Source organism: Balearica regulorum, chromosome 7, assembly GCF_011004875.1.
Source record: "Balearica regulorum gibbericeps isolate bBalReg1 chromosome 7, bBalReg1.pri, whole genome shotgun sequence".
NCBI classification, from domain to species: domain Eukaryota; kingdom Metazoa; phylum Chordata; class Aves; order Gruiformes; family Gruidae; genus Balearica; species Balearica regulorum.
The window spans coordinates 18,483,275-18,509,525 of NC_046190.1; the positions used below are offsets into that span (position 1 = coordinate 18,483,275).

Below are 26,251 nucleotides of genomic sequence, written 5' to 3' on the forward strand. Positions count from 1 at the left end.
GGGCCAGGTGCCCACCAGAGCCGCTCTATCACTCCCCTCCTTCTCTAGACAGGGGAGAAAAGGTACAATGAAAAAAAAACCTTATGGGTCGAGATAAGGACAGGGAGAGATCATTCACTAATTATCATCACAAGCAAAACAGACCGAACTTAGAGAGGGAATTCATCTTATTTATTACTAAGCAAAACAGAGTAGAGGAATGAGAAATAAACCCAAATCTTAAAACACCTCCCCCCGCCCCTCCCATCTTCCCGGGCTCAACTTCACTCCCGGCTTCAACCTCCACCCCACTCAGTGGCACAGGGGGACTGGGAGTGGGGGTTACGGTCAGTTCATCACGCGGTGTTTCTGCCGCTTCTTCATCCTCAGGGGGAGGACTCCTCTCATCGTTCCCCCGCTCCAGCGTGGGGTCCCTCTCACGGGAGACAGTCCTTCATGACCTTCTCCAACGTGAGTCTCCTCCACGGGGTGCAGACCTTCAGGAGCAAACTGCTCCAGCGTGGGTCCCCCACGGGGTCACAAGTCCTGTCAGCAAACCTGCTCTGGCGTGGGCTCCTCTCTCCATGGATCCACAGGTCCTGCCAGGAGCTTGCTCCAGCGCGGGCTTCCCACGGGGTCACAGCCTCCTTCAGGTGTCTCCACCTGCTCCGGCATGGGGTCCTCCACGGGCTGCAGGTGGAATCGCTACACCCCCTCATCCTTCCTCCATGGGCTGCAGGGGGACAGCCTGCTTCACCATGGTCTTCACCACGGGCTGCAGGGGAATCTTGCTCCGGCGCCTGGAGCACCTCCTCCCCCTCCTTCTGCACTGACCTTGGTGTCTGCAGATGTTCTTACATCTTCTCACTCCTCTCTCTGGCTGCAAAAGTGCTAACTGTTTTTTTCTCTTTCTTAAGTATGTTATCACAGAGGCGCTGATGGGCTTGGCCTTGGCCAGCGGTGGGTCTGTCTTGGAGCCGGCTGGCATTGGCTCTGTCAGACACAGGGGAAGCTTCTAGCAGCTTCTCACAGAAGCCACCCCTGTAGCCCCCCCACTACCAAAACCTTGCCACGCAAAACCAACACACTACAAAAACCGTCTGCCTAAATTCTGGATGAGGATGAGAATGTTCCTCCTTTGAAAAGAGTAACCCAAGAAAGCTCTCTGAGTGGTGACTAGGCAGGAGAAGGTGGCTCCATCACTGCGCTTATGATATTGTGGAAACCAGACAAATGCCATTCTAGCTGGTGCTGCAGTTCCGTTTTCAATGGTCAAATGGCCCAAGTTCACTAAAGCCTGACTTTGCGCTCAGGGAAGATACTGGAGGGGGTCCTTACCGCTCTGTTGTTGGTTGCAGGCTGGCAACGTGCTGGAGAAAGGAACAGCTAGTTCTGAGCACAGCATTACACAGACCAGGCTTAATACTTGAAAGGGCTACATAAAATACTGGCCTGTCACATTTATGCAGCTACTTAATTTTCCGATCTAGGGCAGCGTGACTGCAAATTACATTTGCCTACTGGTTAGTTTAGGCAGCTGCAACTGCTCTGTCATTTTGGAAGAGCTCTCCTTACTCAGAGGAGAGGGTTGTACTTTACAAGCAGAACTTGGAAGCTCTCAAGCTGAGACAAGCCTGGCAGTTTGACCAGGAGCAAACAGAACACTTCATGTATCTTGGCATAAACAAAGACTGCCCTGAGATGTTCTCTTTCAAAGCCAGACATGGGAGGGTGCGGAGGGGGTTGTTGCAGTGTCTCTTTGAAACTCTCTACAGCATGGTATTTGAAAGATTTTGCTTTGGGTTTCATAGCGGCAGTATTATAAAATAAATACATAATCTGCATATTTTAACAAAGCATATAAACAAATAGCCAGAAATCATAAAAAGCCACTACATTTTGTTCTGTGTCTGTACTACGGATTAAATGTTCTGGCTCTGGTTTTCTTCACTGAAGACTCAAGTTAGCTGGCTGCTGCTGCTGTTGGTGGCTCCAGAGGCAGCTCACCTGGGGACTGCAAAGACAGGCCTTGTCCTGGGTGCGTGTGCTCTGCAAGCCGGGGACCTGCTGGGTCTTCCTCGGGATTGCCGCCCCGGGATGGCTGGGGAGAGGCAGCATTTCCACTGCTGCTTTTCACCACAGCTTCTCCAGGGAAGGACTGCTCTAAAACTTCGTGTTGGTGATTCACCTGCAAGAGCTGCCTCAGGGTGCAGAGAAGTGGAAGTTGCTTGGAGAAAGCAGTGGGCTGCCAGGTTTATTTGCACCTCCCTCTCTAAATTAAACCAAACTCTGAGGGACAGGGAGGTGCATCAGGCAAAAGTAACTTCTTAATTAAGGATGTCTGGTTGGGAAATTTTATTGGCCTAATTCTCCCCTTTGTGGGACATGAAGCTGCCACTTTCCTCCACAGAGGAAAGATTTAGTAAAGCTTTCGATATAGACTTTGTAGAGGACTATGCTGATAGGAGGTTTAATGAAAGTAGTTTGTATCTTGTGCAGCATATATTTACTTATTTTCTTGGTTTATAGCAAGAGGACTTCAGATAATGTAACTCTTTAGAAAGAATTAATCCTGATTTCAACACAAACTTTTTAATTCATTTCTTTTTTAATAATTGATATAACACATCTAATTTTTAGTTAAGAATAATTTGTGAAATAATTCTGGTCATATTAATCAAATGCTAGCTCTGAGATAATGAAATACTTACAGCCTCTGGTGGGTTAGCATAGACTATAAAATGCACTAAATCAGAGACAAGGAAAGCTTGAAATAGCTTTTATGAGGTAGCTTGAGGGAAAGCTTGAAATAGTTTGTGTGAAATAGCTTGTATTTACCATTTTGTACTCATTTTGCTAATGCTATAGATTACATTTCCCCTTGTTAAGAATAAAGAAATAAACACTGATTAATTTATGCAGCTGAAAGATCAGTGTGAGCATAAATCTCTTTGAATAGAAATTCTTCCCTATTTTAATTACTGGTAACAGCTTAACTTGCTCAAAAGGGAAAAATTTTAGCATTTTAAATTTATTCTGCCTTTTTCTCTGCACTCTTTGACGGGTAAGGAAAAGGGGCTACTTTACTTCTTTGCACCAGCTTCCGATTCCACTGCCCAAAGATATAGGCAACATTGTTTTTTTGAAGGAAAACATACCACGAGGAGGTGGTTAAATGGTTTTTGTACCCTGCTAACAATGCTGCAAGGCTTTTCACATGCACACAGGATGACTAAATCTCCCCCCAGCCCCCCCAGCTCCATTCTGACCTCTACGAATGCTGCTGATGCAGGGAGCAGCTCTTCCAGAGATGCTGCTGCCACCGCCACTGCTCACTGACATGGCAATTAAATGTTAATGGGCCCGCTGAAGGAGAGCCGAGCTATTTAAATCGGTGAGATTGGACCAGTAGGATTTCAAACTGTGACACACAGAATATGGTGAGGCTGTAATAAAAGCTCAATTATCTCGGAGTAGATCCTGCCTATGAGCAGGCTGATGAGCCGATACCGTGAGGTATGAGTCCCGCGTACAGTAACAGCTATGTACTTTTATTTCAGGCGCTCAGATGACGCAACAACGCCTCTAAAATAACTTCGTGTCATCGTTTTCCAGTTTTATTTGCTTGCAAGCACACCGCCTCAGAAAGTTGCTTAGCAGCAGCCACGGCCTGTGCCGCCCCGCACGGCCGAGCACCCCGGCGGCACCGGCCGCGCCTAACGGTCACCCGGCGGGGGCCAGTACCGCTCCTCCCGCCGCTGCCCCCCTCCTCTCTCCGGCGAGATGAGAGCTCCCCCTCCCGAGGCGCCGTAGCTTCGCTCCTCCCCGCCGAGGCCCGGCGCGGCCCAGGCCCCTCGCCTGGGCAGAGCTCTCCACCCCCCGCGCCGCGTCCCTCACAGGGGGGCCACCGCGGGCTGAGGGGACGCGGGGCAGGGCGCTGCTGCCTGTCCCAGGAGGGGCGTTTGGCTCCCTCCGAGCTTTCAGGCAGGTATCTGCCGTGGGAGGCGGACTGGCAAGCCGGCTGTTCCTAGGGTGGGTCCTGACCCGGGGGGTGTAAGCCGCGACCTGGTATAGTCCCCCGCCCCGCGGGTGTAGGGCACTCCGGGCGGGGGAGGGAGGGAGCCGGGCGGCGCTGGGCGGTGGCACCGCATGCGCAGGAGGCCAGGTGCCTGCCGGCTTGTGAGGAGTCAGTAGCATCGCGGGCAGCCCGGCGTCCTCATGGTGCTGTGTCAGGGCGGTGAGGCCGCCGCTGTTCCGGCAGCTGGCGGGAAGGAGCCGGAGGTGCCGCCGAGCCAGGAGGACGGTGCGGGTACGGGGCAGCCTTGCCTGTGCCCAGCGCCCGGCATGGAGGCGGCGGGCATTGAAGAAAGCCGCGTTTGTGGCTGCTGCTGGGGCTTGTCCTCGCCGCGCTGCTGCAAGGCACTCGGTGAGGAGGGGGACTCTGGCAAGCGGGGCAGGGGGGGCAGCTCCCTCCGGGCTGGGCTGCCCGCTCTCCTGGTGACATTGCCGGCGGGGCGGAGGAAGAGGAAGCGGCCCCGAGGGCACCGGGGCTCACCGCAAGCGGCGGCGGGGCGCGGAGCGAGCTCGGGCGGCCGCAGAGGGCGCCCGGCACCTGTGCCGTCCCCGTCGGCGCCTGCCTGCGGGCTGTAGCCTCGCCGCTTCCCAGTCGTCCCCGTGTGCGGCGGCTCACACCTTGTGCCCGGCGGGGGGACACCGGGCCGGTCCCCTGCGAGCGTGTTCGACATCGCCGTCTCCCTCCCTCTCCGCTTTATCGGACAAGCCGGTCCCTGGTGAAGTAAAGTGAAGCGGCAGCCACGCCACGACTTCCTCCGTGGCGCTGGCCCTTGTGCTTGTACGCCGGGCTCGGCTTGGGCCGGGTCCCCGGTGCCCCCCCCCCCGCCCCGGGAGCGGGCACAGCGCTCGGGGCCGCTCCGGCCGCGCACCGCTCAGTCCCATGCCCAGGGGCGGGCTGCTGCTGGGTCGCTTCTACACGTAGGGCTGTGAGGGCTTCGGTGACGATTGTCCCTCGGGAAAACAGTACTTCCTGTTGTCAAAGTTTTAAAGACTAGGCAGGTTTGGGTAAATCGAGGTGCCGTCTGGCGGTGTGAACTTCTGGCGCTGTAAATACGTTGAGTGCTGTTCAACAAGTCCGTATACTTGCAACTATGACTTCCTTGGTAATTCTTATCTTGCTTTAGTGTGAGAGTGCTCTTTATTTTCTCTTAATCCGTGCTTCACTTCTTCGTCATTTTTAATCATTAAAGCCTCAAACTTACTGCGAAATATGTAACATGTTTTTGTAACTTTAATGTGGTTTCCTTTTGAAACGTAAATGCCATCCTAAAATAATTTTTGAAGTTGTTATCTGAAGTACTTCAGCATGTGTAATTTTTAATCAACTTCACTGAAAATGTGTTTCTCATCAATTAGGGACTATAATTGACTTTCCAGCAGAAAATGGATAAAATGGCAATCTTTGTTAGCTAGTGAGTTGTGGAGAGGCCAAAAGAAATAGTGCGCTTCACCAGTGAAATTCACATTGGTATCACTTCTGAGGCAAAGCTCGGGGAAAAAACCCAGTATTTGAAATCCTGAGAAACTTGCATTTATTCACCCCCCCACCCACCCCCTTTTTTTTTTTGTTAGTCTGTCTAGCAAAAATGTTAATTGAGTCAATGGCTGAACTATATGAATCATGCCTAGATCTTGTCTGCATGACCATGATTAGTTCAGATGCAGGCTGTTGCGCTTCTGGCGCTTTGCTGAAGTCTGAGAGAGAACTGTTCTTCTGCTTCTTATGGCGTGAAGAGCAGATTACCCTCTCCTGGCTTTCCTGATGGTCTGGGAGAATCATCTTCTCACTGACCACCTTCCCCACAGCCAGTACTCTTCTGCCTTTGCTATTATTCTCGAGATCATGTATGTGAGAAGTGTAATTTTCTTCATTGTATGCATTTTACAAGTATAAAAACTGTTTGCAAGAAAGCATGGTATTAAAATGCAAAAAAAAAAGAATTTACACAGAAAATTATGTGAAGCGGGAGACATTTGACTAGTACTTAAAACAGGAATGGAAGATTGTTTGAAAGCCTTAAATGGCCAGGGAATAAAATTGGAGAACCAAATCTGTAGCCACTCAGAAAAGAGAACTTGAGTATTACTTGAAACTTTTTTATTTTCAGCTTTTTTAAAAAAAAGCATGAGTGCTTGAGTATTTTGATGGCATTGGGCTAGTGTTCGGGGACTTAATATTTTGTGGGGTGGGAATGTTATCTTAGCCTGACTTCTCCTTAGAACATATTTTGAAATAAGTACTCTTCAGAACTGCAATTCATGTTTTTGGTGGAAGAACTTGTACCATTTTATTTTTAAAAGGAAATAAAACACTTTCTCATCACACTGAGTACATGCTTTGGCAATATGAGATGTTGATGATTTAAATTCTAGTATTACAAGACACTGTTTCTGATAGGCTTGATATATTGGGTAGCTCACAAAAATGAGTTCCTTCTGGTTTTTCTTTGTTCCTTCAAATCCAAAGCTTAGTTCTGGGTATAAGATCCTTTCAGCTTACTTTGCTTTAATTTGATTGGTTTTCCATTTCAACACTTCCATTATTTAGTTTGGCTTTGTCCTGTAGCAATCAGACAAGCTATCAGGCCTGAAATAAAAGTTAATAGTTCTGTTTGTGCTGTGTTCATCCATAAGCCAGCCTGGCTTTGGATTTCCCATTTCAGCTATAGGCCAGTCTGATTCCTCTTGCTTTAATATTAGAGACGTTGTTGATTTTGCAGTTCTGTGACTATGTGGATTAGGACATTATATAATTCATGAACATTTTTTAAATCCACTCTGTTTCATAGTGGCTAGATGTCCCAGTCCAGTGTTGGTTGGTGGTAGTTTTTATAGTCCCTTTTATGTAAGTGGCTGTTGCTAAATAGAATTATTTCTGTCTAGTAGAAACTATCATTCATTTACAGCTGTAGCGTGGCTGGATTCCTTGAAAAGCAGGCCTTCTGCCTACTTTAAATTCTGGTTGCAGTTGTAAAGCCTGGAGATCTCTAGAACTGTTAAAGCCAGGACCAATGCTGTACACACTGTATCAGCCCACAGTCTTCACTCTAAGGTAGTAAGAAGCAGTTTCTCTGCCTTGAGTGCTGATCTCGAGGAGGATCAAAATGGTTTGTGACAAGTTTTGTTAACTTAAAAAAAACCACACACCCAAACAAAACAAAACCCCTCAAAGCCATATTTAGTTGCTAAGCAACTCACAGCTTGCCCTGCTGGTTATGTTTTAAAGGCTCCATAAGGCTCATGGGCTCCTACACTAATGTGAGATGAGGCTCCCTTTTATCAAAACACTACCTCAAAGACACGGAGTTCTCACTCTTATCTTTAGAGGGTGTTGTAGAAGAAAGGTAACTCCCAATATTTTATGCAGACAGAAAGAAAAGAGATAGTGAGGTAACATCCCACTCAAATTTTTCATGTGTTCTCTTTTCCATGGTGTTCACCTCTAGGTTCAGTGGAATGACTGTTGCTTTTATGCAGCAATGCAATAACAAAAAAGTCTGATTTCTTGGGAGGCTGTGTTGAGTTCAGCAGCAGTTCACCCTGTTGGGTTTTTTTTTATTATGTTTTTTATTTATTTCATAGTCAAGAGTGGAGAAGATGAGTAGAACAAGGAAGAGATGTCACTGAAAAGGGCCTAAAGCAATGAGGAAGCCTGAATAGAAACCATTAGACTTGGGAAACTACTTCAGGGAGAGAAAGTCTGATAAATAAGCATAATCTAAGGTGAAACCAAGGTCTTCATGGAACTGTGATACGTATCAGTACTTTAAACGGGCCTATGTTGTTTTAAAACTAGTCATGTAAATTTCTTCTGCTTAAAAATATATATTTGATGTTTATTTGAAGAAAATATATGGATTCTTACAGCACGATAAAAATGTTATATACAAGTTCTGTAGGTCTAGGTCAAATTTAGGGTGATTTGGGTGCAAAATAATGAGGTATAACAGAAGTTAGGTTCTGCGCACAATTTTTATGTGTGTGTGTTTGTGAAAAGGAAATTAAATTGTTTCTTAGGAACCTTAATTAACTTACATAATAATCAGATGATTCCCAGGTAGTAAGTTCAGTGTTTCAGAATCTGACCGTGGACCATTTTGCAGTCAGTTGTATTTATTGGTCCTTGGGCTATGGTCAGAATCGTACAACTAGTCTGATGCCTCAAAGAAGTAAAGCCTACTAACTCACGTAGAACTGTGAGATGCGTAGGGATGTATGCAAAGTATTAGAGTTCATCTCTTATCTCTGGTTTTAAGAAAAAAAAGGAGAGCTGTGGTGTTCAGTGAAATGTATTTTCAAGGTAGGTCTGGTAAATACACATGGTATTTGCATTTGTTTCTTTTGCTTCCTCTGTCCCTCTACTACCAGAATAGCTACAAATGTATGGAGCACTGCACTATGTAGAGCTACCTGACCTGAGAAATCTAATACATCATCATTAACTGGAGTTTATCTGTTGCAGGAACAAAGAAGAAAGCTGCCTGTCCGGGACTTGGTCTGGTTTATACCGTACTGTCTGCCTTCCTTTTCTCAGTGGCCTCTTTATTTCTTAAAAAAATAGAAGATGTACATTCAGTGGAAGTGAGTGCATTTCGATGTGTTTTCCAAATGGCATTCGTTCTTCCTGGCTTAATATACTACAAGTAAGTGTAGCAGATGTTTAAAGTTATTTCTTAAAAATAGATGTTGATTTAAGTGAGTGACAATTCTGATCGCAATATTCTTTGAATTCAGAGTTCAGTTGCATAATAGCATTGTTTTGGATTACTTGATAGTTTCTTAGTACAATTCGGAAAACTGAAAATCTTTGACTCTTTGAATTGTAGAGGTTTCTGCAGGGTTATATCAAATGTATTGATCTTCCATAAAGTAATGTTCTTAAAAAAAAAAAAAAAAAAAAAAAAAAAAAATTAATAGCTGGAAGAATAGCTTCCAGACTCTGAATGTGATTGAGGGTGGTGATGGGAATAAATTGGTCTGTGATCAATTAAAAATATTTTGACATTTGAGGTAAGTCCCTCCCCTAGAAAGGTGTGTACAATTAAATGTGATTGGATATTGGTCGTGAAATAAGCCAGTGACATTAATGTGACATTTCTGTTTTTCAGAACAGGGTTTTTGGGACCAAAAGGTAAAAGAATTTTTCTTTTCTTCCGAGGATTCCTTGGCTCTAGTGCAATGATTCTTCTCTACTATGCTTTCCAAGTCATGCCACTAGCTGATGCCACTGTTATAACTTTTAGCAGTCCTGTTTTTACGTCATTGCTGGCATGGATCTTTCTCAAAGAAAAGTACAGTATTTGGGATCTTCTGTTTACCCTCTTCGCAGTCACTGGAGTGATTCTTATTGCCAGACCACCATTTCTGTTTGGGTCAAAAGTTGCAGGGATTGAAGGAAGTTACACAGATCACCTTAAAGGAACTATAGCAGCAATTACAAGCACAGTATCTTCAGCTTCGACTTTTGTTATACTAAGGAAGGTGGGCAAATCTGTGCATTATTTTGTGTCAGTTTGGTATTATGCAGTCATTGGTTTAATTGGATGTGTTATAGCATTGTTTGTTATGAATGAATGGCGTTTACCACATTGTGGTAAAGATAGAGTTCTTCTAATATTAATAGGCTTGTTAGGGTTAGGGGGTCAGATATTTCTCACAAAAGCATTACAGATAGAGAAAGCTGGACCCGTAGCCATAATGAAAACAATGGATGTGGTGTTTGCTTTTATTTTACAAATTCTTTTTCTCAATCATCTACCAACTTGGTGGACTGTTGGTGGTGCTCTTTGTGTAGTAGCTAGTAGTTCTGGAACTGCCATTCGTAAGTGGCGACAAACCTTGAAAAAAGCTAAGCAAAATGAAATCTAACAATACAGACACTAATTCATTACAGAAACAAGCAATCTTGAAATATATATACAATATTTATTTTTATTTATTTTAAATCTAATTTACCAAATTGTAGTACCAAGTTTTATCCAATAAAATAAGTTGATTTTTAAAAAAAACCCAAAATTGAAGATGTTTTAACAACTGATTAGGTATATGCTTTTCTTTCTTATGTCTAGGCATGCAAATATGAGAAATAGATATTTAAAAGTTGCTTGCTTCCTATCAAAAGTGGACAATAGTTTTTTGGCTTGCATTTTCCTAAAATTCCTGATTCTCCACTTCTTAGACCCTTTCTCTATTCTTGTGAGCAGTGGAAATCAATCTCCCAGGCTTATTTAATACTATTCTGTGCTTCATTACCAGAGGGATTGCAGTACAAAAGTTAGAAGGGAATGAAGAGTTATAATCCTATAAACATCCAACTTTTATAGAACAGTTAAAGCGTGCACATTTACAAGCTTTCTTTTTTTTTTGTCTTCACAAAACAGATGCCAAATGGGGATTTATTTTTAATTTGGATTCTAAAAGAACAAAGGGTATTTCATCTTTCCAAGTGATATCAAGAGAAAATTAACTTGTGAAAATTATTTATCAGCTTTGCTTTCTTCTAAAAAGAATTTCAAATGTTTGCACTTGCTTTACGGGCATAATGAAACAACCTAATCCCTTTTTTTAAAATGTGATTTATCCCAATAAACATGTATTTGGTTGCTGCAGTCTTGGTGATGAGATGCAGCATTTAATTGTATACCACTTGTAAATTGGCTATTTCTTGTGGTATGGAATGTTATGCTATAGCTGCACTTTATTCTATGCAAAAGATTATATTTTTTAGGTATTTAATAGAGGTTATTTTAAACGCTGCTTATGACCCTTTTGTTTAGATTCTTATATACAAAAGTTCTTTATGAGACCAAGTTTAAGTCATCTTGGCCTTCATAAAGTTAGGAGGATTTACAGTAAAGCATTTGCCTGTTTCCTAAGACTTTACAAGAATACAGAGTAATTGCAGTTTCACAGAAGATGCAGGTTGGCCAAGGTCATAGCAGAGATTCTAGAGAACAGGTTTGAGGAGAGCTTGGTGGGAGGCTGGAGCTATGCATGCACATCTCGTGACATGGAGGCATCCACACTGCCCATCAGGCAGTGCGAGTGGGCAGCTTCAGCCCTGTTTCTCCAGCTGGCCCTTTTGAATTTGCACTTAGTCACTTCTCTTACATATCTTCTTGCTTTTATAGGCTTTATTTTGATAGTAACAAATACTAAGAAAAAAGGCTTGTGTTACTGATCTTAGTGTCCTTCATGTTTGAGGAGAGTATATGTTTAGTATCAGGTAGGGGGATTTTCCCAAATGGAATCTTACATACCTTTGAGTCTTGTCTCAGTAGTGCCTAAAGAAAATTTTAATTTGGATCTTTATTTGGTTCTTTGTATCATGAGATGCTTTTCAGTTATTTACTCCAGTGTTTTTCTAAAGGGGAATGCTGTGTTCTGTGGACTTGATACGTTTTTTTCAAAATCACTAAAGGTGGCAGATGTTTTCATATTTTGATTTACGTATGTCTAGTCATTTATCTTTTCTTTTGTCAATAAGCATTGCATCCTGGCCGGGCAGATCTAGGGACTTGAGTCCCGAGGGACTGGAGTGTGTACAGTACTTTGGGATGCATCTGGATGTGAAGAGCCATCTTTGTGCAGGACTCTGTACGTAAACCAGCACCCTGAATCCGTGTACGTTTATGGACATGAGCAGATTCCACCTGAGTGGTAGAATCAGTTCCTGCTTCCAGCTACCCATTCTCTGCTGCTCCTGAAGGCTGAAGTTCAGCTACTGCTGACAAGGTCAGGAGTAGTATGAAACTGCTTTCACATCTCTTTAAAGCCTGAGGTAATAATAAAATACCAGTTTGGCACCCATTTCACTTAATACTCAAAACAATCCCAGTTTATAATTTCTTCTGCTGCTCAGCCATTACTGCCACTGAACAACAACTTTCAGGGGAGGGAAGGAAAATAGACCTTCATTTCATGTTTAATATGCATGTGTTTGAATCAACACTTACAAAGGTGTGGTTCCAAAGCAGTTCAGATTGACATGAACTTGGGTTGTCAGCTAGTGCTGCTCCCTCCCGTTGGCTCAGTGCTCGTGCTTGTGTGGTTGTGTGGTGAGCTGGCCCTGGGAGCTGATCCAGCTACATAACTTTTTAGTAAGGTTGTTGGAGAGGGCAAAACCAGAGTAGCCTGAACTTGATGTCAGTGTGAAAGCATGAGGAAGGGGAATTAGATAATAGTTTAAATTACAGTGTATGAATGCTGCTTTGTCAGTACAGAATAAAAATAATGTGGACACTTATATCGAAAAATCTCTAGGTCATACAATTTTGCTGAGTGTTGTTTATGCTTAGCAGAGAAGAACGGGCAACTGAAGAAAGGACTGTTTTCTTGCCCTTAACACATAAGTAAGTCCAGAAAATAAGCTGACTTAATCGACAACCTGATAGAGTGATTGGTAATTTTTCTCTCAAGTTCTTGCAGAAACTCTTTCAATATATTTCCATACCTGTAGTGCCAAAAACCCCAGATGATTTCTTTTTTTTTCTTTGTCCAAACCTATAGGGTTTCCTTATGGACTCCATCTACTTACTTCCTTTTGCTGTTTCTAAACCTTCCTAAAATATTTAAGTCATTAAAAAAATAATCTAAACAAGATCCTGTGTTGGAGAATACTGTATTTTTTGGAACGTTATTTTGATCCATCTTTTAGAGAACTGTTTAACTGGTGTGAGAATGAAGGACTTGACTTCTCTAGTCATAAAGCATGATGAGCTAGCTTCTATAACTAGCTTTCCTAGATGATTTTGGGAATTGAAGACATTTAAGTTTTAAGTTTTTTCAGCCACCTCAATTTTGTAATTTTTCTTCCTCTCAAATATAGATTGAAAACCTTAATTTTAGTTGGAAGTCTTGAAGAGAATGAAATTATACAAAAGTATGGATACCTTAAAATGTTGGGGTTTTTTTAATTGGAAATATTTCTTACAATTTCTGTTAAAGTGGTCAATTTTTTTTTCTTCCAGAGCTTAACAGTTTCAGAATCTGAAAAGAAACCGGCTGAGTCTTGATTCTTTCAGATTCTGATTTTTCCTTTTTCTTTTCTTTTTTCTTTTTCTTTCCTTGGATAGATTTTTGTCTCAAAATCTTTTTTTAGCTTTTTTAAGTTTTAATACAGCAAGTTTCTCAGGATCAAATGTTATTTTTCTGAGTTTTGAGTCAGAAATGTATTATTAACGTTCATTGCCTGTAGTGTCTTCTTGTGATCTTTCCAGTATTTTTAAGTTCGATGAATGTACTTTTCTAATAGGAGGTCCTTCCTTTGTAATATGATGGAAAATTGTTGCATTGCGATTGCTATGCTATAAAGTTAAGTTTCTCTTGAATTTCAACATATCAATTCAATGTATTGATCTCAGTGGATCCTTAATAGACAGAGTAATAATTAATTATTGGTTGTTTTGTGCATAAACACAGAGTAAAAACATGTGGTTGTCACTGATGCATCACAAGCATGTTTCTTACATTCTTTACTATGCAAACCACTGTAATCATCTAATGTCTTCGGTGGGACTTTATAGCCTTAACGCCTTATGTACCCAACTTTTCTGTATAAAGCTGATGGCTGAGAAAGCTACGTACTGTCACTGTGCAGCAGCCACTTTATTTCAGGTTAAGTTAGTTGTGAAAGTATGCTCTAAAAGCTCTCTAAATACATCTGCACTTAGAACTTGACAAGCTCATGGTGTAGACAAGGGCAGTCCACATAATTAAAATGGATTTCCTGCATTTGTCTAACACCAGGCATGAAGTAACCTCAGCATAACAGCATTGGTGAAATAAGTAGTTCAATGTGTCATTTTTCTTCTGAAACTTGAAACTAGGCTCTTTCTCAATTCCAAAAACTGCTCTAAGATGTCTGTTCCTGTAACTGATAATGACAAGATGGGTAATACTACCCTTGATCATCATTTAGTACAAACTCTTCCCCCCTGCAGTATTTTCTCTTCCTTGAGCTTTTGTTCAAGAGCTGTCTGTTGGAAGAAAGTTTATTAATAGAGAGGCAGCCTCTTGAAGAGTTATTTCCTTGCTAACTAGCAGCAGTTAACCGGGAAGAGTCTGTTCTCCAGTTCTCTAACCGTGATCGGCATCATCTCTGTCCCTGCATGGATTCGGGGTCGGTGGTGCTGACAGCAGATGCGCAGCGCTGACTTCAGCAGGATGTTGTACTTACCAACAGAATGTTTTTGTGATCATAACTGCCTGTTCATCCAAAGAAAAGTTGTGGCTTTATGTTCCTGCAGATGCAGGTAACTTCAGGGTGGAACATACATAGACTTTTATGGTGATAACACTTCTGTATATCAGAATGAGTAATTTCCTATGTTACGTGAGTTATTGTTGGACAAAAAGGGGGCAAAAATACCCTCAGCATTAATCTAAAGGATTTTTACTATGTCCTATATATTGTTAAATATATGTCGAATTATATGTTTTGTAGCAGTTACTGGCTTTGTTATGTAGTAGTATATTTTTATAGAAAATTCTTATATATTGAAATGCTAAGAATATTTTCATAAGAGATTTATATTCATAATTGCTAATAAAATGAATCTGAAGAATTAATCTCTGGTTTTGCATTGATTAGTAGAACATATTTGAATGTAGTGATTGTAAAAGCTTTATGAAAGAACTGTTAATCAAACAATCCCTGTTAAATATCAACATATGCCTCAAATTCTGTTACTATTAGCATGCTACGTTACTCTTTATGCCTTGCAACGAGCCAGAGGCGAAAAGAAGCTCCATCAGCTTCCATACCACAATTTCTTAACTGGAGACCCTGTGGCATTGACAGGTCAGTAAAGTTAGATTTTCCTGTGTCCAAGTGGCAATTTGTTTTGTGGGCTTTTTTGGTTTTTATTTCCATACATCACGATTTGAATCTGAGTCTTGTCCCTTAAGTGATACTTAATTCATCCCAGTGGTTGCCATTATGTAGTGTTTCAATAACTAAATAACTTTTCATCAAAGAGAAAAAAGCAGAAGAAAAAACTGATTATCTCATTTGCAAAACCACCACTAATGCTAAATATTACATAAAGATTTTAGTAACTTTTATTATCCATATAACAGTGGTTCCTCCTGCAGTACTGTCTGGATTTGTAAGAGCAGAAGATAACAGAACTGGACAAAGGGTATTAGCCTACTTGAGAGCTTTGTGCATGTAATGAATCTTTATTTCTGGGTGTGACTTGTAGAGGGAAAAACAGATGAGGGAAGACGAGTTACATAGTGGAGAAGTACTAGCAGCGTTAGCCTGTCTATCCAGCACCCTGTTTTTCACCTTGTACGCTCAAAAAATTAACATTGTAGGATGACTTGACACCATGTTTCTAAGGCTCTAAAGGAAAAGCAAAGTACTTCCAAGAGAGCTTACTATGCCAGGCGTAGGCAGGAGTAAACTAATTGTAAAAGAATTTTGTGGAGAAACTTTGCAACTTTCTCTTGGCAGTTCTCTAGGTTCTTTGGAACAACTATAAATATGTAGAAATTTAAGATTTAAGGGAAGGGGGAAAAGAGCTTTTTGGATAGACAACATTAAAATCTCCCTTATTTACAAAGGGACAGTGACATAGCACAGAAAGCAATGAGGGCTTTTACGAAATACTAACTCTTGAAACAAATTTCTAGAATTATGTACCCACTCCAAAAAAAAAAAGGGGGGGGGGAAGGGATCAAAGGATTTCACAGGAAAAAGCATTCCCATTATTACTTGGAAAACAAACTTCACTAGAGTTGCAAAGTACTTAGGGGATAACTTGCACTGCTCATTATTGACTTGATAAAACATTCTTACTATTCTTAGTATGGGAAGCAATATATGAGATGCGATATGCAGATGAACTGTTCAAATAGGTTTCAGTTGATTCTTTTGATTCTTCAGTTAGATTTGTATTGAACTTTTCTGACTGCCAAATGGAGTTCCCACATTATCCTGTCAAGTAGCAGTAAATTCTGGACAGGATAATGAGAAACTACTTTGTCATCTGAGCTTACGTACTGAGCAAAGAGATTTGAGTTCTTGCCCTGCTGGTATGAAGAGATTCTGGGGTCTGTGTGAAAAGTGGAAAGAAATTCCGTGTTTCTGGTCAGCAAGTATGAAGTGCTTTAATTTTTACTCTCTAGTGTGACTGTTCTGTCAGTAGGTGGGGCTCTCTTTCTTAATTTATTCCTTAATGTGTAAGATTAAACCCTGTTAAGAATCCAAATCCACTGTTTTAGACAATAAAAGTTTCATTGTGATGTACACAATGTAAATATCTAAATTCAAATGGGAGTCCAAATGCTATTGAAGCTATATATGATTATATAGAATGCTGCTCAGCAACCCTTGAATAATCTCTTAAACTCTTCTGTGACCTTTTTAGCTGCATCCTGCACCCCCTTTCAGAGCAAAACATTCCAGGGGGTGCAGGGGGACGTTAGCAGTGCCCTCCCTGAAACTGTGTAAGCTCTGTGTTGCCCTAAAACGCTCAGCTGGGAAAGCAAGGGGAGAGTGGGCCTGCCACCTTTGTCTAAACATCAGTGGGTTGCGAGGGGATGTTGTAGTGAAATTAGACATCTCGTCAGTGATGATGTTGCTGGATATGATATGGTCTGTATTTAAAAAAAAAAAGGGGGGGAGGGGAATGACAACTGCATTCTTGCTGTTAAACTCTTTGGGGTAACGTGATGAGTTAGGAAGACTTCAGGTTACTAGTTCCAATTTTGCACAGAAATAGAGCACATGCGCTGTCTGAGCAGTTGATCAGCATGTTGTAATTCTTGTCCCCTGTTTTTCTCCTGTTTGACTGGGGGATTTACAAAAGTATTTTCTGTTCCACTCTCATTTTTATTTTGGGGCTGGGGTGAGACCCTACATAGTTCTCGGGCAGGTTCTTGGTGCAGGTGCTGAGGCAGCAAGGCCCTATACATCTCCCAGCACCTCAGCCCCAGGGCCCTACTGCCAAATATTTCCAGTGCCAGGGTTCCCCAGTAACTGTGTCCCTCTGGTCACCACAGCACCGGGGTACAGACAGGACCAGCTGTGCTGGGAGAGCCTCTTCAGTCAGACCAGCTGATTCAATGGGGAAGTTGTGCAAGAATTTGAGCATAGATGCACCAGGCTTGAAGCCTGGTAGAGTTGGGGACAGTTGTTCCAGCTTCACCTTAATTTAAGGGAGGGAAATATTAGAAAAGGAGGAGGTGATACATTTAACTAGCACAGCGAGCTAGAAAAAATACTTGTCGACCTGTTTTCCATTGGAAAGTTGGCTGGAGGATTTTTTGCTGGTGTTAGCTGGCACTGGGTGGTGGTGGTCTGTTTAATAGGAAGTACTGGGCAGGTTTTGGAAAGCTAAGCAACATCAAGGGAGAGAAAAACCTTTTTAATACTACTTGGAAAAGATGTGTGGCAAATTCTTTTTCTTTCATATAAAGTGCACTGTGAACCAGATATTAATATTTACTTTCTACTTTCCCATTTGTAATTTATTTCTTAAAACAAACATTCCTTTGTATTACCATGAAAACTGTTCAGTCACTACTGAGTTTTGATCAGGAAGTGAAGGAAAAAGCTGTATGCTTTTAAAAAGTAATCCTGATTGTGTCAGTTTTTTCACTTTACCAGAAATATTTCATGCCAACCAATGCCTTGTAATAGATGTGTGTTCAATTTCTTCATTAAACATCATCTTTATATAATATGAATAAGGTCCTGTGTTCTACTGTTTGTAGTAACACATGTAGGAAGTCCATACAAAAACACTTAGCTGATGTTCTTTGCCATATGGCAAGAGTAAACCAGTTTCTTCATTATTAAAAATGGAGAGCGATAAAGAAATACTACAATCTGAAATCCTATGGGAGGACTACAAATAGCAAGGTAGTCTTTTCTACCCCAGAAGCCCGGTTTGCTCGTTACTCATCTCGCTGTTCTGCTTTACTTGGTGGAACCACATAGCTGTATTTCCCTTGCAATTCGTTAGTTCTTAGTCTGTAATAAAGGTTTCAGTTATGATGTTATCAGCACAGTTAGGCTATGTTGTATTTTCAGGGAAGGAAGGAAAGGGTGAAATATTTTTTATAAAGCTATGCAAACTGTAAAATTTGCAGATTAACTATATTACCTGCATCAACAGAACTTGTAAATTTAAATGTAAATGCCTATCATAAATCATCTTGACCCACCCAACTTTAGAGAACAGCCTCTTGAATCTCACGTTCACTTAGAAGGGAGTGGGGGTGAGAAAAGGGGAGGGAAAAGTGTGGGGGAATTCTTCGTTCCCTCCCTGACAAGAACTCTGTAGCAAAACTGTCCCGATGAACCCTGTCTGTGTGATTGGGTACAGATTTAAGGAAGAGCAGGAACAGTTTGTTCTCTGCTGATTATATAAGAATACCCTTGACAGTGCCTTGCTTGCTTCAGATTACAACTCGTATCCCAGTGTTAGTATGGAAGAAAATAGGAAAACTAGTGTTAAACCCACAATTTTGTTTCTTTAGTATGCTTTTACTGAAACCCGGGAATCTTGGTTTTGAGGTAATGGATGCTGCTTTGTGTTAGCCTGTAAAACTCTAAATGTCAGAGTTTTGATCAACAAACTTAGATAGTTTTCCTTGAGAGTAATATACTTGGCAATTTGATTCAGCTCTTAAATTTTCTAGAGGACTCTCTGGTCTTTCCAAATTTTGTGATGGCCACAGATACTCTGTAGCATGTTTTTCCAATTTGCCTATTATCTCCTTTTATTGAATGTTTAGAGCTTCATTTCAGGATTGAAGATACTCATTTGCAGTCTTTACTGACCAATTTTTGTGAGAAGACAGATTTCGTCTTTCATATGCACATTTACAAATGTGTTCCAGGTAGGTAATTAATGAAAAAGTGTTATTCACATTTCACTTCTCCCATTGAAATGTTCTTGGTGCAATAGGAACTTGTAGACAGAAGCATGAAGGATTAGGCACTTTTTAAAACTACAGCCACAGGGAGTGCTGGGTGTGCAGCGACAGTACGCAAACAGGGAGTACAGCACTACCGATCGGGCAGGACAATGCAAAACTCTCCTAATCCTCCATATAGTGAAGTTTAATGTGATTTGGAGATCATCCATCTTATGCTTTCTATGCCCTCGAGAGCTCCACGACTGTTTGCTAGAAAGGCAATGACATTTATAACACACTAGTAACTTACAAACTCAAAATCAGGAAGACGTACCAACCCTGTATGATCTTCAGAAATTCTAGAAATTTGTATTTCGGACAAATGGTTTATCAAGATCTTCCCGTAGCAGCCCCTTTCCCAAACAATTTGGTTCTTTAGCAACAGTTTTACTGTCGTAATCTGGATGGCAACAATTCTGCATGTGGTCTTAGGTCATTAGTTTAGAATCTGGTGGTGCTTGTGTTTAGTTTTATTCTTTAGTCTTTTTTTTCTTTACCTCTCTTAATTTTATTTTTACAACTTTTGTGATAATTTCAGGTGTACTTACATTGGTATGTTATCACACTTTGAGGATTTTTTCGGCTACGCTGTTTTGAATTTTCAGTATTAAATGCCTCATAACCACATGTAATTATTTTCTTAGCGTTAGCATATGATTCCAAGTTGTAATTAGTGCCTCAGTGTTAAAGTGTATCAACATGTCTATAAAACACAGCATATGGATATTTTGATGAAAGGAAATTGGGAGATACTGCTTTTATAAACCTGAAAGCTGCGGAGCAGATGTGGAAGGAATTACTGCAAAGAATCTCAACTGGCATATAAAACAGAAGCTGAAGTTTATTTTGTTTTTATTATAAAAGAAAGAACACTTTACTAAGGTTCTGTTGTATTTAAGGTTACACAAAATTAAGTTGTCCAGGACTAGCTGTGAAAATGTATGCACTGATGTGACACTTAATGGAACAAGGCAATTGTTTGGGTTTTTTTTGCTTTAAATATTTAGTACGAGAACTTTACACGTTGATTGTAAAATATGTATTTTTAGAATTTACAGTAAATTTTAATGATGTTTGCTTTTGGGGGAGAAGGCTATAATAGATATTTGCAAAGAGCAAAGTAGTGATTACCCTTTTTGCAGCCTGATTGTCTGGCCTACTTTCATGGAAAGTACTGGTCATATAGACTCAGTTCTGAATAACCATTAGGATTAACCACAAGTATTCCCATACTCTCACATTTTCAACACCTAATCAGCCAACCTGACTTTGTAGAAAACAGTACAATATTATTTACTTACCTTTTATAGGTTTCAGTAAAGCATTGAAGTGCCTACCAGGCTAAAACATGGGTGCTATTACAGTGCTGAAAGATTTTTCTCACTTTCTTTTCCTTTCCAATTAATTTGTTAGTGTAATGCCACATTAGAATTGCAGTGAAATACTATTCAGTGTGAATTACTATTCATGACCTTTCAGAATAATTTGGGCAGATAATAGACTTATTTCCTTTTCTTAAACCTACTGTTTGGAACAATACGTTCATTGTTTTTCATTCTATTGTTAGCACTTCTAAAAAGAAAGACGATGGGGCAAAACCACATGCATCTTTTATGTCCCTAAGTATCAAACAAATTATGTCGAATTTATGTATCAATCAAATGCTGCTGGTAGGATAACTCTATATTGCTATGACAAAGAGCATGTACACAAGCACAGTGACAGCAAAGGCAATATATTAACAGAACTACAAAGGAAGTTAATCTAAAAAGTGTATTGCTTTTAAATGTAAAATTACAGAATGTAGTCTGCCATCATTGATGGAAAAGATGGATCTTTCAACATATTAACTGTCAGATGCTTATTCTTGAGCACTTTTTTTTTTTATAGTATCAAATGTCAAAGTAGTGGGCAAAGCAAGACCTTTTGTTACATGTCCAGAATTCACATGCACTAGCAAATGCTAATCAAAGCTGGTGGGGGAAAAAAAAAATAAAAAAATTTGGTTACAAATTGGAATATCTGAATAGTCCAGTCATATGTTTCTTTATAAAATTGATTCCATTCTATTTTTGCCAGATTGAATAAACTAATAGTTTAAATACATGTTGGAATCAATAGCTTTTAATGAGAAAAACAAAGAACAGCATTACATTCTCATTGAAAAACTAAATTTGAAAAAGACACATGAGGGGCCATGCTCTTTTAAACACTGTGTTGTATAACTAAAATCCCCCTGGTTTCCTGAATGCTGTCTGAATTATGCTTTCTATTTGGAAGCCATCCATCTGCAATAGAAATGAGGGATCCCAAAATGCAAGAGTGATAAGGATGAAACTGCCTGTGACATGGGAGCGAGGCTTCTCCTAGCCCACATTAACTCCTCGTAAGATGTAGTTCACAAATTGCCCAACAAAGACTGAGTATTCATCTAGCCCTGTGAATGATGGTCTCACTTTCAACTCTCCTTTAAATTTAATCACCTACTACTCACCTTTTCAATTTACTTCTTTTTCCCTGTCTAAACATCATTTGGTGAACAGTTTATGTATAGAAATCTGTGTGTGTATTACCGCTTTTCCTAGGATATTAGTTCCCAAACCTAGTTATTAAAGATTTGTGTGCTGATTTTTGAGTCCTCTTATTCCATTTTCCAAAAGCAAGTGCATTTTTAGGAATCCTTCAGCCAACTAGTGGTATTACCAGGAGATGAAAGTGTGTTACATGTAAGGTCGTTCCTCAAAATTTGTAAGATGCCTTCTTGCAAGTACTTGCATAAGGTAGGAGAATATAATAAATATGAAAAAAACACATGATGAAGACATTCAGAGTATGTGAATTTGGAAATATGTTTTTACTAGACTGAACAGCAAAAGTTGCCAATTATTTTTTATTTAAACTCTACCCTAATTCATGAATGATAAATGAGTTATATAAACTTTTATATCTTTAGACTTAATTACATAAAATTTAACGTCCCAGCATTAGACTGTAAAAAGCTCTACCTAAATGTCTACCTTCAGGATGAGGGAAACTTTCAGTTGAATTGTGTATGCGAACGTTATACAAAACTTTGGTCTGTTCTGCAGCCTTTATACATTAGTAATTCCAGCAACTTGAGTTTTTATTGGAAAGCTTGAAGTAACTTAGATATGCTTGGGTTTTTCATAAGGTTTATAATGTCTCTTCTCAAGTAGTGTTGGAAGAATCAAGTAATACCCAGGTTAGTACTTTGAAACAGATGTTTCTGCAAAATGTACCTTTATTCTGATATTACTGATTTCAAGAAGGTTGTGTATTATATGCATGTAAAAATTTTGATGCTAAGATTGTATAGCATTGGGAAGTAGGATTTGCTTATTTCAAGCATTAAAATTTTTATTAAAGATTAATCTTAGTCTTGAGCTGATAATCTTTCATCTACAGGCATATCTTTTAAGAATATCTAGAGAAGCAGCAGAAAATAATACGACTGTGGGCATTAAACTTTGTGTGCATGTGCAATAAATTGATAACACATAAAATGGCCTTATTTGGCTATAGTAAGAATGCATACTTTCTGCAGCACAAAAGAAAGACAAATTATACTAATATCAAATAGAAGAATTAAGTCCTAAAAGAAGAGCAGCCTATTGGGAAAAGGCAACAAAATTCTTGGTAACTTTATGTGATTCCCTCCTTATATCTTCCATGTTTTTAATAATTAAATCTCTCGATGTGTATGCGTATTATATATCTCTGTAAAGGAAGAATTTTTACCAAATTTCACTGAAAAATTCTACAAGATTTTGAGTTAAAGGTTTTACATACGGGGTGCTTTGAATCATCCAAGATGAAATGAAGTATTTAGCATTAAGAAGAGCAAAAATAATAATATACTTTGTAACCACATGTTTTCTAGTGTTATTGCCCACTGTGTTGGCACCCCAAATTTTCAACTATTAAAAGAAAAATAAACAAATGTTTAAAATGCCTTATGGCTTTAACCATTCTGGTTGGTTACCTAAACAAATTCTTCTGTTGGTCCTTGAATTTGGTTAAATGTATACTATGGTGGGTTGCCAGTAAAGGAACTGAATGTTAAATTGATGCTGTAGACTGGTGGTTGTTTAGACATAGGCATTAAGGATGATACAGGTTCTATAATTTATTACATGAATAACTCATTGTCCTGGCTGCTTGTTTAAAGTGATGACAGAGCATGGGTAAGTCAGCTCATTTGTTGGTTTGTGGAGGAAGTGACTCCCTGAGTACAATAATAATTTGGTATTCAAACTAAAGGCAGAATTAGAACTGCCTTTTGGTAAAGCTTCCTTGAAAATGTCAGTCAGGGGAAATAAGCCTAGAAATAAAATACTGTTCAACAGGATTAATCAGGTGAACCTAAACAGTTAATGGGATTATACAAAGATAGGTACATATGATAAGCTTAGATAAATCAAGCTTTATTGTTTAGATGCTCAGGACAATATTCCATCCTGGTTGGACCATGTAATTTCATTCACGAAACAACACATTTTATCATTATAAGTGTATTAAAGATTTTACTGTGCATTTGAGGAACTTTCGTTCTGAGACTATACAAGGAAAGAAATCAAGCAGGCTTCTCAATACATTTCCATTATGGCTGTATAATTTGATTTGGAATGTCAGTGTTTATTACTTGCCACTTTAATAGCACTAATATTTATGTACTATTCTTGACCCCCAAATTCTCATAGATCAATCTATTAATAGAGAAGAATTTTCCATCTTCTGTTTTTTTAGGGAGAATTAGCAGAAAATTATGGCATAGTATAAATTTTATTCAATTTATAAACCTTATTCAATTACTAGTATTAATACTTTGATTTCCATTGTCCCTGAACTGTAATATGAAGTACACAAGAGTTATTCCTCCAGTGTTTCAAAGACTTGTATTCTAATATAGTCTCTAACTTTTAAAAAAACTGTCATGAAATAATGTTGTAGCAAAAATCAATACTAAAAATATAGCTAAGTTATATGATGGGAATACAGTTGAGGCATAAAAGGCCTTTAATTTGAGCTATATCAGCAGTTACTCCACTGAAATATGAAATTTGTCAGACTAAAACTTGTATAGCCAAAAAAGCGATAATGCAATTATTCCATATTTATAATTAATTATTCTTATCAGAAATGTTCTATCTTAGAGATCCTGGAAAATAATGTGAGGGTTTTTTTTTTACCTTTACTCCAAAACCTTTTGTATTTCTTCCAAAGACTAACTGGAAGATTACTAATGATTTGAAAGTTGAGCAGCTGATGTCAATTCCAAAATTCTAAATTAATTGTTTCAACTTATTAGTCTTTTTAAACAATTATTTTTTTTATCTAGTTTATTTTTTTATTCCTAATTGAAATGTTGGAAAGTGTTTGAGCATGTTCATTAGGCTTTCAGAATTGCCTCCGTGACTGCTGGTGTTTGTAACAGTCAGATGAGCAAAACAGACTTCGCATCATGTATAGTGACATTAAATCTTTAATATAGTTACAAAGCCCCTGGAACATTGATAGAATAGCAGACTTGTGAAGAAACCTTCAGTCCAGAGTTAAAAACAATTTCTGAAATTCAAGTAGTTTGTCTTCCATATGTTTATTATTTTGAATCAGTATAGAAATTGTACTGGTTTTGACTGTTTATCTAGCACTCACAAGAAAATAGTCTCAAAATCGAGCTTTTACTAAAATAATAGTTGTCTTAATTGAAACTGTCTTTCCGTAAAAACTCTTCTCATAGGGCAGAATCACCTTATGATTGAAATAGAATTGTGCTTTAGAGAGAGAGCTGAGCTGCCCTGGCAGAGCAGTCACTACTGTATGAGCTGTCCACGAGCTGTACTTGTGTAGAATGATAATTGGTTTAATGGAAGGGAGGATTTAATTGCAGATAAGGCCTATATGTTCCTTCACAAGAAAAATCACTATCCCTTAGTATATCCATGAAAATTTTGCTGTACTGAAACCAAAGTGCAGTAAGAAAACACTCTCGGTCCTTATTTTCATGTGTTTCTAATTTTCTTTTAGAATTTCTGTTTGCATGTGCACAAGCACGCATGCTTTTCTTTAGTCCTAGCTGAAGGGTGAATTTTGGAGCAAAGCCCAAGGAAAAACCTTTTGGCTATTTGTTTTAAAATGAAAAGCATATTTGAAGTGTTTTATGTAATTTGTTAAATTGTTTGCAAATATTGCTATAGAATACCATAATTAAAGACAAAATATTCCTTTATACACTATACTGCAGGGTTCAGGCAAGTGGTGTACAGTTCAGACAGCACAGAAAAAAAGCCAGGTATTCTTGAGTACTGATCCTACCACTGCAGCTACTTTTTCTTCCTGACGTTGGGAAAATCGCCCAAGTAAACTCACATTGCTTTAGTTTCCCCATCTGTATAATGTGAGTAATACTTACCATCTTGCAGGAATGTGTGGAATTTAATATTTATGCATCACTTTGAAGTTCATCTCTAAATCAATTTTGTAACCCAAACTCCAAAATACATGGTCGGTAGAAGACTGTTAGCTGGTAAGAGCTAAAAGACACATCAATATTTTCTGAAAGTCCTATATTTTTCTCCACGTATAAACATTGTATGTAGAATCCCAGATTAGTGAAACTTCATATCTGAATCTCCACCTTGAGCTTATATGTTGCAACTGAATCTAGCAATATGGGGAATCTGAGTTGGGTGTGTCATCTCTCTATATGGTCAAGCCTGATGGAGTAGGGATGGTGTGGTAACAGACCTTATGAAAATGTGGTGGACACTGATGTACAATGAGAGAGAAAACTGAAGCATTCTCAAAGCACTTTCTGCTTGGTCAAGAATGTTAAAAAGAAAACGTGACCCATGAGTCAAGTCCAGTGGAGCAAAACATAGTTTCTTCACCTGTATAGCACTGAGGTCAAGCAGCTCAACATTCACTTCTGCAAAACTCGGGCATGGGAGTCCCCCGTGGAGCAAGTGGAGTCCTGGATGCTGAGTGCCTGCAGACTTCTCCTACCTCAGGAACAAATTAGTTTTGAAAGATCAGTGACATCTGTTCAGGGGAGTTACTTCTGTTGTGTGTACAACCAGGAAGAGAGGTCCAAACCCAATGAATCTCACAGTAATGGAGGCAAATGGATTACCTGGGTAACTATTCCAGCAGGCAGCTTTCCAATGTGTCGCCAAGGAAATGAGGTTCTTCCCAAGGAAATCTGCTTGCAGCATCTCAGACAACCATGTGCTTCTGTTAGAATGGA

At 39.7% G+C, this 26,251-nt stretch overlaps 1 protein-coding gene across 2 annotated transcripts; it reads left to right on the top strand.

Annotated features, from left to right (window-relative positions):
* The first annotated feature begins 4,041 nt into the window (after nucleotides 1-4,041).
* On the top strand, nucleotides 4,042-11,872 carry SLC35G1 (solute carrier family 35 member G1). Of its 2 annotated transcripts, none has more exons than XM_075758257.1 (3): nucleotides 4,042-4,405; nucleotides 8,516-8,696; nucleotides 9,162-11,872. In XM_075758257.1, the coding sequence occupies exons 1-3, from the start codon at nucleotides 4,198-4,200 to the stop codon at nucleotides 9,919-9,921; spliced, it is 1,149 nt and encodes a 382-aa protein (XP_075614372.1). In that variant the 5' UTR covers nucleotides 4,042-4,197; the 3' UTR covers nucleotides 9,922-11,872. The 2 variants fall into 2 exon arrangements, with proteins under 2 accessions (XP_075614372.1, XP_075614373.1); XM_075758258.1 differs by lacking the exon at nucleotides 4,042-4,405 and adding an exon at nucleotides 8,203-8,353.
* The last annotated feature ends 14,379 nt before the right edge of the window (nucleotides 11,873-26,251 follow it).

Bases quoted from the DNA above. Each gene is read 5' to 3' on its own strand.
- SLC35G1 (XM_075758257.1), top strand. From the start codon at position 4,198: ATGGTGCTGTGTCAGGGCGGTGAGGCCGCCGCTGTTCCGGCAGCTGGC. The intron at 4,406-8,515 runs GTGAGGAGGGGG...TATCTGTTGCAG, and splicing joins GCGCTGCTGCAAGGCACTCG to GAACAAAGAAGAAAGCTGCC. The intron at 8,697-9,161 runs GTAAGTGTAGCA...TCTGTTTTTCAG, and splicing joins CCTGGCTTAATATACTACAA to AACAGGGTTTTTGGGACCAA.